The 16,495-nt window shown below is 40.9% G+C and overlaps 1 protein-coding gene across 3 annotated transcripts in view; it reads left to right on the forward strand.

Annotated features, from left to right (window-relative positions):
* Positions 1 to 4,088: 4,088 nt before the first annotated feature.
* CHD1 (chromodomain helicase DNA binding protein 1) overlaps positions 4,089 to 16,495 on the forward strand; it is a 58,713-nt gene continuing 46,306 nt past the window's right edge. For all 3 annotated transcript variants that reach the window (XM_041398123.1, XM_041398124.1, XM_041398125.1), the window contains exons 1-2: positions 4,089 to 4,415; positions 6,195 to 6,404. In XM_041398123.1, coding sequence (XP_041254057.1) covers positions 6,352 to 6,404 — 53 coding nt within the window. In that variant the 5' untranslated portion in view covers positions 4,089 to 4,415; positions 6,195 to 6,351. The remainder of the gene's footprint in view (positions 4,416 to 6,194; positions 6,405 to 16,495) is intronic.

Consider the following 16,495-nt stretch of genomic DNA (forward strand, 5'->3'; position numbering starts at 1 on the left):
CTAATTCTATAAAATAACTTGGCTTTTTGTCACTGTTGTTTTCCTCTAAATCTTATCTCTCTAGTCTTTAGCATTTTGCAGCTGTCTGGTTTGTTAGGCCCAAATGAGGACAGGATTCTGGGTATGGTAAATATAAAAGGGGTGTGAGAGATGAAGAAGGCAAGAAAGAAGGCAAGAAAGATTCAAGTCACAGGATGACTGTGTTACTTACATAAACAGCTTCTTAGTAGAAGAGAGAATGTAAGATTAAATGGACTAACAGTAGGAATACAAAATGAATGAAAAGAAGAAAACTAGACTATACCTGCTGCATTTAACAGCTACTCAAGAGAAAGAAAATCTTTGCTACGAAATTATACCTCAAGTTGTGGTCTTTGAGCTCATCAGGACATGTTTTAGAACTACCTGAAGGGTAGAAGCAGATGAATCAAAGCACTAAGTGTGGTAAAGGAGCTGTTTAGAAAGAATAGAACAAAAAGCAAAGAAACCAGAATATAACTTTGTGCATAAATAAATCTTAAGGCTATTTCTTGCATCTATCTTGCCTCACTAAAAACTGCTAGATGCAGTATTGAAGGCTTTAGTACTTTAAAAAGGAAAAGCTTCTTTATCCAGAACTTCTAAATGTTAAGAATAGAACAGTGCTAAGTCTTTTCTTAAACATAAGTTACTGTGATAAACGTGAACCCCTACCAGTGTTAGAAAGATAAATAACCTGAAAACATAGACATTGAAAGGGATTCTGTTCACTGCATAACAGTGCAGCTATCTTGTACAGTGCATTATCTCTTGTCTATAAGCAAAAATCCTACTCACAAACTACTGGGGTGGGGTAAATCAGTGACTGCTTAGGCACAATAAATATTCTCACTCACACCCTGGTGGGGTGCCAGAAACTTGCAATACAGCTTCACAAAAAAACAATTTAATTCTTTATTTTATATTTAATTATATTTTTTTTCTACAGGTGGTAGCTTTCTATAATGACAAAAAAGCGTTGTCCATCTGTCCTTAAAATGTTGTTCATTATGTGTATTTCTTTCTTGATGCAGACTGAAAGCTGTGCATACCAGAAGTCAGTTTTACTTACAGTATGAAATGCTGCTGAGATAAGAATGTCATCTATACTTTACTGTGACATCTGGGAAGAAGAAATTGGTTAAAGATGCAATATGAATAAGTTCTGATGTGAAAGAAAAGTCCTTCTCTCACATGGAAGTGGAGAAAGATCTCCAGACAATGTTTTGGCAATTTTTAAGCACTCTAAGTAACAACTACTGCTACTATCACACTGCACAGGGATCACTGCATGTGCAGCTGCACGGTGAAGTAGTTCAGATAGTTAAGTGGCTAGTGTTATGAATAAAAAGTTATCTATTTTTGTTTAAGGTTACAGAGCTAAAACCGGTTAGACTGGTTGCTGTTAAATTAGCTTCATTGTTAAGAGTTCTTCTTTAATTGCCTGTCAATGCTTGGTGATTTAGCCATTGTCCTCCCGATGCTTGCCCGGGAGCTACACCTGGACACGGCAGCACCAGGAAAATAGGAGTGGCCTGAGACCACGTATGAAGATGAGAAATGCACTGCTCCGAATCTTCCCGTTTTCCAGGAAAACCCCTAAAAACAACAAGCCAACATAGAATTAGGGGACCCTAGGTGATGTCTAAGGATGGGCACGTAGTCCAGTGCCTGCTTGGATCCTTTTTGCTTCTCACCCTGACCTGAAAGGATGTTCACTAAGAAGGGGACCCGAAGTGTTAGACCGAAAATTAGGAATCTGCGAATCTCCCGTGAGGACGCAGTCCCCAGCTCTGCCTGCAGACCAGCGGACAGAGCTGCATCACCCTCCTCCTCCTCCGTGCCACTCTTGGGGACAGCGGCGGCGTGGGCGTGACCCGTCGATTTCTCCCCACCTGAGCTGATTCTCTTTAATAAAGGCATTAAAAAGGAGAAAGATCTCCTGCCTATTTATTTCAGCTAGTTTTTGGCTCTCATAGCAAATGAGGCTGGTATCACAGCAACTCTTAACTCCAGTTATTTAAACCATTATGAAAACATACCTTCAAAAGGGATTTCCAAGGCTGAGAGCTGAGAAACTCTACTAAACAAATCTAGGTAAAGAAAACTGAAAAAGCCAAGAGGATTAGTAAGTAAAATACAACCAAACATGTAGGTGTGCTAGTTTTGGCTGGGATAAAATTAGTTTTCTTCAGAATAGCTGGAATGGGGCTATGTTTTGGTTTTGTGCTGGAAACAGTGTTGATAAAACAAGTACGTTTTAATTACTGCTGATTGGGGTTTATGCAGAGTCAATGCTTTTCCTGCTCCTCGTCCCATCCCACCGGTGAGGAAACTGGAGGTGCACAAGGAGTGGAAGCCAGGATAGTTTAGCCCAAATGCCCATAGGGATGTTTCAGACCATATGGCATTATGCTCAGTACATAAAACTGAGGGGAAGAGAAGGATGGTGGGAGAGGTGATAAGAGCACTGCTCCCCTAGGGATGGCTGAACAACCACCTGCCTGTGGGTAGGGGTTAGGGTTTTTTTTTTTAAGTTTACCTTAATTTAAAAGTTATTTTCATTTTGACACTCTTCAATTTAAACTTGAGTCCACTGCTCTTTGCAGCACTCTTAACTATCACAAAATATTCTCTGTTAAGATGACTTCAGCAAACTTCAGTGCTTCAGTAAGGAACATAGTATAATTATTCCCTTGTTGTAAACTTTCAAGCTGTTTTCTTGTCCAAGCAATTCCTAAATGCATCTTTCTTAACTCCAGAGGGAAAATTTTTTTTCTCTACCATCCAGCAGTGTGATTTTGTGGTAATCTTCTATACAGTGCTTAAGAACTGAGCCAGTGTATATGCCTCATCTGGCCTCTGCAGCTCCTCAGACAGGGAATTGTTGAGTGTGACAGCCAACACCATATCATGCTTGGTGCACTGAAGGTTCCTTGGTAGGCTCCAGGAAATATAACCAACTCAGCTGCAGGGTGGTGTGTATATCAGCTGTCCCACACATCACTGAGCACCAAGGCAGCCAGCATTGCTCACCCTGAAAGAGTAACCATGAATTCAGGTCTCCAGCTGACTGACTGTGGCTCACATCTGTGTCCTGGCCAACACAATTCTTCAAGCCTGAATTCATTTGACAGCTGCTGTGACTATCTTCCTCTCATATACCCACAAGGTGAGTAGCTTCCTTCAAGATCTCCTTTACTGATGACAGAACTGTTTTCCTGCTGATCTGACCTCTTTCACCCTTGCAGGGTGTTCAAAGGTCTGGTGCCAGACGTCAGTCACTAATGTCCCCACAATCGTCTTGCAGAGTGACAGAGCCTTACAGCTCAGGTGTGCTTTCTCGGTGAAGAAGGCAGGTAAGCTGCTTCCACTTTCCAGTGCCGTGTTGTGTTGTTTACAGCACACTCTCATTTAGCTGATACTTTCCTTTGCCACTCTGGGAACATTTGGACACACAAAATACTTTTTTGCTTGTGTGTTGTTTTTTTCGGGGTTGGGTTGTTCGAGTTTTTCCAATAACGACCATGCGTCTCGTTAAACCATGCTGATCCCTGGCAAAGAGCGGGCTTAAGACCGGGCGTAGATATTTGGATTCAAGGGGGAAGGCCAGCTCCCTGCCAGGGAATAGTCCAAACCCCCTTAAGCACGCTTCAGCACCCGCTTATGACCGCGTGAAGTGACAAAGGCGGTTGCGTTTGTCGTCGGGCCGTGATCTTACACCGAAAACCGCAAACAAAACCCCTGCTCCGCGCAGCGCCGTTCAGGCGGCCCGCTTCGGGCTGCGGCCGCGGCGCTCAGCTCAGCTCATAGCGCTCCTCGGGCAGCGCCCGCTCACTGGATTGGAGTATTCCCAGCGCTAGGCAGAAGGAAGGTAAGGGCGGATGGCGGGCGGCAGACCACCGGCTCCCAAAGCAACCGCACAAGTTCCGCCGTGCTGTGCGAGGCCCGGCGGCGTGCCTGCTGCTCACAGCCCCCGCCCGAGGCTCCTCCTCCCGCTGCCGGTCGGTCCCAGGGCGCAGGGCTGACATCACGCCCGGGGTTTCCATCCGACCGCGGGAGGGGGAGGCTGAACGGAGCGACGGTGTGATGGCGGCGGTCGCCAGGACTTAGGAGTCGGCGGCGGAGCGGACCTGCGCCCATCCCAGTTCTCCCAGCGCCCCTCCCGGCGTGGTCCTGACCCCATTGTTCGGGCGACAGAGCGAGCGAGCCCGCGGCGCGGGCAGCGCGGAGCCGGCAAGAGCAGCGGCGGCCGCCCAGGCCCGGCCGCGGCCGCGGGAGCCGCCCGCGACCCGGAGCTGCGGTACGAGCCGCAGCACGCTCCGCGGGGCTTATCGAGGCCTCGGGCCTTGGGGGTCCCGGGGAGTGTTGGGCCGGCCGGGCCCCAAGCACCGCAGGTAGGCAAAGGCCGCCATAGCTCCCTTCGCCGGCCGGGAGTTGTGCAGCTGCCGGAGATGAAAGCTAGAGGGGGGCGGGCGGTGTGGAGGAAATACGGCCCCGCTGCCGGTCTCGAGGGGGGTCGATGGCCGGCGCCGGGCTGCCTCCTCGGGCCCTCTGCCTGTTCTCCGCCGAGGGAGGGAGGGATTCTCCGGGAGCGAGGTGGGCAGTGTGGTTGAGCTGCTCCCGCGCGCTCCTGCGGGGGGAGCCACTGCGGAGCCGCCCGGGCGGCCCGAGAGCGGCTCCGCTCCGGGCCGTGGGGGGCGCCGGGGGAAGCGATCGTGGAGGGCGGCGGCGGTGGCCTTGGAAGCGCTGCCGGAGAGCGGCGCCCCTGCAGGCCGCGCCGATTGCGGTGCGAACGGGCGGCGCTGCCCACGCTCCCTGTGGGCGGGCAGCGAGAGAGCGGCGCGGGCGGTAGAGGATGAGAGTCGAGATCGGATCGGCCCGGAGCAGAGAGCGGCCGGCGGGGAGAAAGTTTTGCTGCCGCCTGCGATGTTTCCTGTACACCCAAGGCGCGGCGGTTCGTGCCGTCGCGGGATCGCCCGGCGCCCCCCTACTTCCACGCGGCGTCCCCAGTCGCGCTTCGCGGCTCCGCTGTGGCTGCGCGGCTCCTTCCGATCGCGCTGCCCTTCCTCATCGCCATTGTTCGCGGTCCGGAGCGGCCCGTCGGTGTGAGCGCAAGGCTGTGCCCGCCCCAGCGCGAGAATTCCCTCACCACCGCCTCGATGGGCTCGGAGTTGGGCTGTGGCTTGTTCCTGGGGAGCACCCCGGGGCAGGCAAGACCCTAATCGCCTTCATACCGCTAAGTCCACGAGGGCGCGAGTTGGTCTAATTATCACTGAGCTTATACTTGCGGCCGAGATACCGTGAGCCTAAACTTTCTCTGGCTGCATAGAATACTGACTGTGTAGTAATCAAGCCTAGGAGACTGATGTATATGGAATAATGATCATTCCATCTCTGGGTTCTTGCTGGTTTGCTTTTGTGGGAGCTCGCGTACAGACTTTTATCTTCCTGCTCCCAACTATAAGTTGGTTGCATTACGTGTGTCCTGGAAATGCTTGCACTATGTTTTGTGTATGAAATACATTTTACTAACAAGATCTTAGCAGAACATTAATATTTACCTACCTTTTCTAGTAGGCATTTTTTTCTTTAATATTTAGATGTGTTTTGTCCTGAATTCAATACTACGCCCAAACTTAAGGTGCAACATATAGCGCAGATAGGCAGTAAACTGTTCTCATCCCGCAGTACTAAAGACAATATAGTTTCTGTAACTTTTCCTATTTTGGAGCTAATAGTTCAGCAGAAATTGCCATCTTTATAGCGCCATTCATGAAAAGTTGCATAAAGATACATAATGGCAGAAAGAAGTGTATGCTGGAACCCTGCTGCAGTCAAACAAAAAGCAAGTTTTTTCCTGCATTTTGTGTATTTTATTTAGATCTTCCAGGTTTTTTTAAATAATTAATATGAAGACATGTTCTTCTCTGGACATTATTTTTTGTTGTTTTCACAGCAGGATTTTTTTTTCTTCCTCAGAAAAGGAAATGGTGATAAAATGATAAGCCATGAACAGGTCACACATTAAAAAAAAAAAACTATTTTTGAGTTAGAGACATGATGTCAAACATGCCCCCTTTCACTGTTAGTGGAAAAAAAAAGTTTATTTCCGGGATGTCTTTAATTGCAAATGTACTTTAAAATTGTGTTAATGTTTTCCTTTCCTATTTTAGGTGTTTTGGGAGAAATCTTGAATACCCTCTGAGAACACTGAAGCAAACACGTACAGTGTCTGGAAAACATACAGAGTAGCAAGTAGTGGATTCCTGATATCCACCTTGTACTTTGAGTGGACTTCTATTTATTTTTTTAAACTTGTTAATATTTACAATGAATGGGCACAGTGATGAAGAAAGTGTAGGAAACAGTAGTGGAGAGTCAAGGTAAGCACTTGTTTATTTCAGTTATTCTTGACTATGTATTTTCTTACATTTTGTTTACTAAAACTAATTTATATTTCGACTGAATGCTGAAATATGGTGGTTGGCAGGCAGATCATAGTTAGGAGGACTGGCTTTGCTTTCTTACAGGTGCTTAATCTGCTTCTTACAGTCACATCATTTCAGCTAAGAATGGGAGTGATCATGTGTATGTCTTACATAATAAATGCTGAAGTAGTATTAAAGCCATGTCGGCATCCAGCAGCATAGTGTCGCTCTTGAGGGAAAAAAGTGCCTGAAAAAACAAATTCAAAAACTTTTAATTAAAAGTGTTAAAGCTAGCCTCTGTAAAGTGGAACGCATATTCTCGTACTGTATGTTGTATAAAACCCTAATTAGGGTGTCTTTAAAGGAGCAGTGGTTCACTTCAGTTTTTTATATGAAATACTTTATGGTTCTGTCGTTCTTCATGTCATTCTTCATGAGACTTGTGTAGCTGAAAGTGTTAATTTTGTATTTGTTTTTGGAAGTGAAAGGACTGTCCATGTCATTCCAATGTCCAGCCATATTCTTAACTAAAAAGAAATCTAAAATCAGTCCTCTAATGTCAAGTTACAGTCTTCTATCAAGTGCAGAACATTCAAATGTTTGGAAGAGTCTGATTAGAATGTCCTTGTGTCCATGCAGGGTGACAGCCAGTTTGTAGCGGGTGGAATTAAGTTCACTTACTAGAACAGTTCCAAGTTCAAAAAGTCCCTCCTGCACTTCAAAGTTTAGATTTCTAAAACTGGAAATATTATAAACCTAGAGGTTTAAAAATCAATTTACCAATAAAAGGTGAGCATTAGACTTCTGTTCTAAGAGGTGGTTTGTGACTGTGCTGTTTTTCTGCCCCTCTTCCTGTCAGATTACAGCCTGTTCAACTGGTCAGCTAGTTCTGTCAGTCAGAGGGCCATAAAGAAAACTACATTCTACAGACTATGAAACTTCCAGCTGGGTAGAGAGAGATATGAATTACTGCCTCTAGAGAAGAAATGCAAGAAGAACATATAATTGCCCGCTAATCAGCCAGCCTGTGCTGGCCATCAGACTTCTGCAGTGTATGATGGACTGGGAAGACAGGGAGGAGAGAATTGTTAGGTGACCCTGGGTACAAATCACAAGGAAATTTATGAACAGTGAAGCTAAAGAGGCTTTTGTAATTCTTTTGTATTTTTATGTCAAGATTCCTGTTGACACACAGAGGTGTCGTAGAAAGACTAGAAAGTAGATTTTCAATTTTGTGAATAATTCGTTAAGCTCTAACACATAGTAATTTTTGAAGATTTCTGCTTCCCATAAAGTTGATACTGTTACAGTTAACAAATGAGTATAAAGTCTCTTCTGGGGCAAAATATTGCTTGTTACTTTAAAAAAAAGGCAAAACAAAATCTTCCAAAGGAACATGAACCTACCAATACAAGTTAGTATGTGTATTTTCTTACTGCTTGAAAGAAGCCACCTTGCTGAAAGTCTATGGCGAAACTATTTTGTATTGAACTGTGATTGCCCATAACTATCTGTATATCAAAGTTATTTGAAAGCTGTAGCAGTTCATAGGACTAAGGGAATTAAATGTCATAAAGTTCCCATGAATTTAATGAAAAATAAGTATCAGGAGGATGCGCAGTACTCAAAACTTCACATTTGCCTGGAAAGTAAGACTTTATTCTTAATCTTAAATGTCCTGCTGGGCACATCTTAAAACTTAAAAAAAATTTAAAATCCAAACAACTGTTTTTCCTAGGCTTGTGTCACTTCATAAACCCATAATCTAATTCACATGCAGGCCTTGGAAAGTTTATTTTCTTGTTCATTATCAGAAAGCTTTTCATCTAAGTGTAGTGAGAAAGTTTGGCATTTTAGATGATGGCACTCTCTTCTGTCTAACCAGTTCTGTTACTAAAATAATGCAGAATATTTTTATATTACTTATCCTTGGGTTATAGCTGAGTGGTTTTTTACTTTAATGTGTAGATTTCCAGTACTCCAGATGATTTTCACTCTGAGGTGAGGTACCTTAGTAGGCTGCAGCTGTAGACAGATACTTTACTGTTACTTGGGATGTGTTGCTGTAATTATCCTTCAAATCTGGATGTATGAATTTTAGAGAATGGAGGTAGAAATTGGCAGCAGAGTATGTTTAGTAAGCTTATAGTGATCCCATTCTGTTCAGCATGCTAGGGGTGGAAATAAATGAAGAAGACGATTGAGAACTGCTGTGAGGAGTGAATTGCAAAGAAGATCAAATTCAGGAATTAGTAGGAAAAAAGATGAGGTGAAGATGAGTGATCATCTAGCAGCAGTATTGGTGTTAAGTAGAAGTCTTTGAAAATTTCTGTCAGTTTGCAAATTTGATACTTCAGAAGTGCAGTGAAGCAGTTCACTTGCCTTTGGTGTATGGTGTCAACTTCTATTCCTGTCATTCTGGAGTGATAATAAATACAGCCTGATGTAGCAGAGCCACCATCATTACTTCAGAAAGTTAAGCAATTGGTCATGGCTGGATTTACAAAAATACACCAGCACATGGTGTTTTAACGAAACACCATGACTTGAAAAAGCTGTTGAAAGCTTGTAGTATTCTCAGCAGTAGGAGGCCTGGAAAAGGCAGTGATCATAGACCTTTGACTTGATGCTCTGTGGTAAGGGATTGTAGCTTGCCTTTATTCAGTGTCTAGCTATGAAGGTGATTGTTTTTTCTGAAGTGAGAGGAATGGACAGTTTGCCACAATGCTTCATTCCTTTCCAGCATTGCATCTATTCATCTGTCTGCTAGATCACTAGAAAACTTGCCCTGGTTGCAGGTGTTCATCCTGAAGTTCTGTTTTGCTACAGGTGGAAAAGTGCATAGCCACACCATTTGGACTTCCTTTGCCTATTTCAGCCTTCGAAGCTCTAAATTAGTAGTAGAACTGAGCATGATGGAAATTATTGTAAACATTGTTAACTAGTCTTGTTGCTTGCTGTTCCATTTTCTGTCCAGTAATCACAGTGGAGTCTACTTTCCAGTTTCTTGTTTACTAGAAATAACTATTCTGTAATGTTTTTATGTAGCTCAAAGTCAAATATCACAGATACTATTCACCTGTATAGCAGGTGAGTGTAGACACTAGCACTTATTAGCAGTATGCTGAGAAGCTTACTCAAGCAGAGCATCTTTGTATAGCGTTCTTGACGACATTCAGTATAATTCCTCATACAAACATCAATATGAATACATACATTCGAGTTATATAGCAATAAGAGTACTTAATCATCAAGGAAAGGCAGCTGTACCTGAATTGCAAGACAAGTGCCAGGTAGAACAAGGTCTGCAGCAATGAAATGTTGGCACTATTTAAATAACAATCTGATTTCCCAGCTCTTTGCTCTTACATGTTTCTGCAGAACAGTGTGTAGAGGACTTAAGCATGCCTTTCTTTCCTAGGTAAAAAGGCATGTGCTCAGTGTAGCTTGAGTGAAAGGTAGCTGGCCATTTTTGCAGTAAGCAGGAAGCAGCTGCTTACACCAAAGACTTCTACAAGTCTTTACACACTTTAAAGTTGATATTAAAAGATAGGGATTTCAGTGGGTTTAATTTGTTTTGTGGATTGCATAGTCTGTGGACCACATAATTAAGTAAAGAGTAAAGACGTGGTCAACAGGCTTCAGTTTATTATATAAATGGATACCTTCCATAGAAAATAAAGAAGATTCGTTTAAAGCCGCAACTCTAGGTTCTTGTTTTCTTGAAATCTAAGTGGGAGTTAAAATAGAAATTGACCAAACATATTTGCAGAATTACTTGCATGCACTGGCTTCTTTTTAGTAGGAGTTTAATAGATGACATCAGTGAAAATGTGTGTATACAGCAAGAGAGAGCATATACATAAAACTGTATATATATAGATACATATTTACTGCACAGGAATTCTCAGATCAACAAAAGTACCTGAATGGTAAAAAAAAATGTTGGTAGCATGTACTGTAAACAGCTGGTGGATAAAGCAAGCTCTTTGCAGTATTTTTCTTCTTAATAAACAAATGGTTATTTTATCAGGAACAATCTCTTAAAGAATTAAGCGTACTAAAGCATGATAAAGTTAAAAGCATCTTTTCCCTTCTTTTTGGAAGAGTTGAGAGAGAGCATGTGTCCAAACACAAGTATTTTTTTTTCCTAGAAACCTTTCCAGCTAAAAGAAAAAATCTAAAATTCACGGTCTAGCTCTTGATCTGCATCTGTGATATTAAGTTTGGTTTTGTGACTCCTGCTAAGTTTATCCCTGTGTTTTGTCTAACCCAGCTGGATGCCACATATCTGTACCACCATCTTAAATTAAATTCCTTTATTCTAAAAGTTTCAAGATTTTAGCTGATGCAAGCTCTTCATGTTCCTCAAAACAAAGTGAAGTGTTGTAATACTGGCAGTGTATACATCAGACATGTCCAGATGTGGTCCCTTTTGTGGTCCCTTGTGGTCCCTGTTTTCTTTGTTCAATTGTTTTTTTGTTTGTTTGTTTGAGGTTTTAAAGGTTCGTGTTTGTTTGTTTGTTTATTAAATTCCATGTAATGCTTTTTTGCTGGTAGTCTCTAAGGAGCTTCTGGTTAAAGACATCATTGTATTGTTGGTGGATCCAGCTGTGTGTTGAAGGTTTCTCAGATTACACAACATAGTAGTAGACCCCTGTGTAATGACTGGTACCTCCTGCCTGTGAAGGGTTCCTGGAACAACTTTGTGCTCTTAAGATGTGTGACTTGCATCTCTCAAATAAAGACTTGCAATGTAGTTCATAGGGTCATGAAAGTTGGTAGGTAATCAGTTTAATTTTGATAACATTGCTTTGTTTACAGTAGTAACAGCAAATAATTAGTCTGGCGGACAGGAAACACATTGTGTTAGCCCATACCAGGAAAATTCAATGCAGTTCATACTCTGTAATAGCTGAGGACAGGAAATAACATTTGGCAGATTGAATATTATACTCTTTGTGCCCTCTGTTCTCTACTGGCAGTGATGAATAAGATAAATCTGCCTTATGCATTGTAATTAAGTTAAATAGTTAAGATTTCTGGAAGAAATAAAACTAGAAAAGCTTACTGTTTACACAGAATTTGTCTATAGAAACTTACTTGCCAAACTTTTATGAGTTTGGCATTTAGTATCTGTTACTTCTGCACATTTTGAATGGGCTCTTCATATTCCTAAGATTTTCTTCCATCAGCTTGTTTTAAAAACCCAACAACCAAGCATCAAAGGGGACAGTCCACTGTTATCACAGATAAGTTTCAAAGACTCTACAGATAGTAATCTCTTTATTTTTTAGTGTGTTGAGCTTTAGTTTGCTTAAATTATTACACTCTGTCTTACTAGCCTTGAAACAGAAGATAACTAAGGTAACATCGTCTAATGAATGCACTTGAAATCAGTGATGTTAAATTAGCTTTTCTTGGATCAGTTATTATCCTAGACAGGAGTCTTAAGTTTCTGTCAGTTCTTTCACAATTTTGTTTAGCTCTCCATTTAGGATTTGTATTCCTAGTGCCTGGTTTCTCACTGTATGATCCTCTCAGGGGCACCTTATTCTAAAGGATAAGCTAGTGAAGCTGAACTTAAGACTGGCAGCTAAACTAATGGCTGTGTGGCAGGATGCTTGCTTTAAGCCTGTCATTTCCCCAAAGCATTCCCCAGTTTTATTGCATAGGTATTTATTTGGGGAAGTTTGAAAAAAATTACATTTGTTTTGACCTGCTACCTGCTTTGGTACTTTCTTTAACCTATGTTTCTTTTCTTTCAAAGAGTTCACAAATAAATACTGCATTCAGGCATAGATTTGAACATGTAGGGAGTACCCAGAGGCAGTGTTCATTAAAAAACCAGACCAGACAAATTCTTTCAGGGTGTGTCTAAATTCCATACCAAATCAGATTTGACATATGCTGCTGTACAGATGGAACTATGAAGGGCTAGAGGTAAGAGATTTCTTAAAGTGCGTATCCTGGAAAATGCTGTTTCTAGACTTTACACCTCAGTTTGTCAACATACATTAAACTAATTTTTCATGTAGAACTTCCATCCTGACACCTGCTGTTCATTTTCAGTGTATGTTTTTGGTGTGCTATGACAGTTACTGCTGACTGCTAAATTTTCTGTCATTACTGGGGTTTGTTTGCACGGTAAAGAAATAGTCTCACTTCAGCAGTACCAAGGAGATCATTAGTGCTTTATCCATCGTGTTTGTTTCTGTTTTCCATATCCTTATGAGAGTCCACTGTTCTGCACAGTCTTTTATACTAGTCTTAGTTTAGTTTGGAGAGGGGAGGTTGGGTTTTTAAGTGTTTGTTTTTCCCATTTCAGTTGGGCAAAGTGAATGCAATTTAAGGTTTCTTATTCAGGAGCCTCTTCAAACAAATAATGACATTTTCATATTACCTTTCAAAAAATAAGTAATACATGTAATTTGCTTGGAGGTGGAGGAGGGAAGAAGGCTTGCGTGACACAGAAGACAGGCTTAAATTTTGTTTTGATTAATGGAGTTAAGTGCCTAAACTCATAAATGGTCTTCAATGGTTAATCTTAGCAAACATTGTATTACTGTATCTAGTATAATAACACCTCTGTTATGTAGCTGAACTTGCTTTGCCCTGTTTGCATCTGCACTTCATGTTGTGGTCTTGATAGTGTTTATAATTTCTGGAGCCATTTGGCTTTTTGGAATCACAGTCATTTGGGAAGAAGGTGAGAAAAAAAGACAAATTGGACAATAAAGTACAATTGGTTTGAGGAGGTCAGCAGTACAAGACCAGAGCAAGGAAGAATAAACATAATGTGGTGTGGTAAAGTAGGGTGAATTTGACAAATGCAGATTCACAACAAACATTTTTAGTTAACTGAGAATGAAGTCTGTTATGCTGATAGTTCCTCTGATTATGTTAGGTAAAGTGACTGTTCTGCCAGGAGACTTGAATGAAAAAAGTAGGTTCCAGCTCTTCACTGTCCTGTAGAGAGACCATCTTGACTAAGCTTGGAAAGGCTGAGGGAGAGACAGAGGTAGGTCCTAATTTGTGCTGCCTAAAAATGGAGTTTTCTTTTAGCTACCAGTTTAAATCAGGCTTTTTTTGGAAGAAAGAAAAAAAAAGTAGATAACAGGCAAAATAAAAGGCTGATCAAGTTGCATCTGGGCCATCTGTCCTGTTCTTCCTTAGGTATCTACAGGAGTGTAGGTAAGGTATCCACTTTTGTGCTTTGCTGAACTGTTTCCAACAGGGCAATTTAAGCAAAGACCCTGGCTTGTATAGGAAGAAGAATTGTCCAGAAATAACACACTTGGCATCTCTTTTTCTGTAAGATGAACCCTTAAGAGAAGGAACCAGAAGCCCTGTTCCTGAGACAGTATTTGTGTGATAGCGTTACACAGCAGCAGACAGCTAGTTGTTACAGTATTCCAGTCAGTGTTTTAGGAAATACATAATGTTTCTTGACATCCTTCCCCTAGAGATAAGACACCAGAATCGCAGTAATTTGTAATGTCAATTCAGGTGATGAATTTTGTGAAAGTCAGTGGTGCTACTTTGCACTAATGGACATTACTTGTTGCAAGGAAAGTTGGTCAAATTGGGGACCCTAGTTAAACAATTTATCACCTGATGCTTAAAGTTCTTTGGCTAGAAGATAAATTGCTTACGGACTGTGCCTGGAAAAATACAGGTGAAGTTAAAGAATCCCGTAGGCAAACATGGAAAAGAAAGCAACCAGGTATTATGACTACCTCACTGCTATTATCTCCCTTCATTGCAGAATTAGGTTCTGTTTCATAAGTGTGGGTAAACTGCCTGTCTGTCAGACAGGTTTTTTGTCTTTATCATAGCAATGAATTTAAAGGTCAAATTTTAGCACAGTGTGAAATATTCTCATTTAAAATTTGGTTTGCATTAATAGCTTCCATTGAATATTTTCAGAAAATACATATTTTCTTCTTATTACATATTTCCTTTCCTTTTGCACTTCAAGGAAGATTAAACTATTTCTGAAATTCTGCTAATACAAGTTGCTGAAATCAGAGATTACTTGTTAAAATAAGGGATTACTTGTCTTCATGCTCTGAAAAGCTTTTAGACCTCTCTCCAGCTGATTATAATTATTTTTGCCTTGTTATAGCTGATTGTTGGGGTGTTCCATTTCAGCAGATGAAGAAAATGTCAGCTGAGCTAAAAATCTGTCTGAAACTTCTGTATGTATTTTCCTGTAACCTTCAGAAACTCAAACAATTGCATTTCACAAGCTGGTAAATGGGCTCTAAATTTGCAGTGGTCCTGCTAGACACTGCGGTGTGGTACGAGTTCTCTATGCTGTTGCCTGTTTTACTAGTCACAGCTGCAGTTCCATGTGCTAGGGGAAAGGAGAGAAGGTATTACACTGTATAATAGATGTGCTAAAATTGAATAATACCATAGACACCTTTTTCATTTGAAATCAGTTTAGGGTTTTTTCCTGGATTCTGTTGATTTCCACTGGTTTATGCCTCAGTTTCAGGACAGCAGTCTCAAGAAATACTGCCTGATCATACCTGCTTGTTTCTTCCACATTTTCATAGATGCTTAAGGATGTTTATGAGAGCAGAGGTGGTTTTGAAAAGCTCTGTCTTCTCTCTGATGCCATAGGGGACATTGGAGAGGGCAACAATATCAGTGTCAGAAAAAGTTATTTTTATATGTCCTCACCAATAGGTGAATGTATTGGTGAGGACTGAATGTCTTTTCAAAGTGTGGCAGGGCATGCTGTTCCCAGTATGAATTGTGTAAATATTTATGTAACTCAGAGCAAAGGCAGGAGCAGATAAAGAGAAGTTCTACAGTTCTGTTTCTTGTTTCTGTGTTCCTCTTTTACTATGAGGAGATGACACATGTAAATGCTCTCTTTGAATCCCCGTGTGTAAATGTATATACCTCTTCTTAAGTTATTCCATTTCTACTCTTAAGTTCAGCATCTAGCATACTAGGATTTAATCTGAATTACTTCTCATGTGGAAGTGGGTCATAGTTAATTTTGCAAAAGGGATTACAGACTGATACTTGTCTTTAATAACCAAGGCTTGCTCCTTGTCTTGGTGAAGGAGGACATCTCTCCTTTATCTTTTTTTTTTTTTATGCCTTAGTGCAATGGTCTACAAAATTGTTGTTGGCATACTCCTGTCAATATTTCAGCCTGCATCTCAATGTATATATGTTTAATTTATGAAGTATATATATGTAATTATACTTGTACTAGAATCTACCTTTATAAAACATATACAAGAATTAGAAAATTTTAACGTTATGAAATAAAGATTTAATATTTAAAAATACTAGATTTTTATTGGTAAAAGAAACCTTTTAGCACTTACTAGAAAAATATTAAGAATATTCTTGTTTAGTAATGTCTTGGTTTAACATTTTGTGACACAGTGGCAGGAAGGTGTGGTTCTTCTTAAGTTTGTTACCTTATTTTAATGACTAGCACATCTGAAGAAGATACCTAGCAAAGATACATGGCTTCAGATGGAAGAAGTGCATTGTTTACTGCACTTACTAAGTCGCAGTACTATTTTTTTCAATCTTATCAGCTAGTTATGCAAAGGTTTTTATTAAATTTTGTCTAGTAGATTTCCAAGTACTCTGTCAATCATTGCATGCATGTTAATCTGAAGAGGTTGCAGTTTTCATGTTTTTAACAAATGGGTTCAAAACCCACTGAAACTTCTTGGAAGACTTTTTAAAAGGCTGGAAATTTTTATCTCCCAGCTTTTAATGTGTATAGATACAATAGCTTTTTTTAGATAGCATGCATTGGTTTTAGTAACAAGATGATATAATGATGGAAACCTTTCCAAACATCTGTTTTCAAAATGCTGTCTCTATGGCATGAGTGTCTTTTGAAAAGCAGCTGCTTTTTCACTGTTAAAATGTCACCTTCACTTGGAAGGGATACATAAAGTCTGTTTATTTTTTTCAAAAATATCTGCTAGGTAGCATACAGCTGGTAACAAATTATTTCCACAGAAATGGTCAGTATATTTCAAGCACTCTTCTTTTTAAAA

Source organism: Onychostruthus taczanowskii, unplaced genomic scaffold, assembly GCF_017590055.1.
Source record: "Onychostruthus taczanowskii isolate IOZ18803 unplaced genomic scaffold, ASM1759005v1 scaffold140, whole genome shotgun sequence".
NCBI lineage: Eukaryota > Metazoa > Chordata > Aves > Passeriformes > Passeridae > Onychostruthus > Onychostruthus taczanowskii.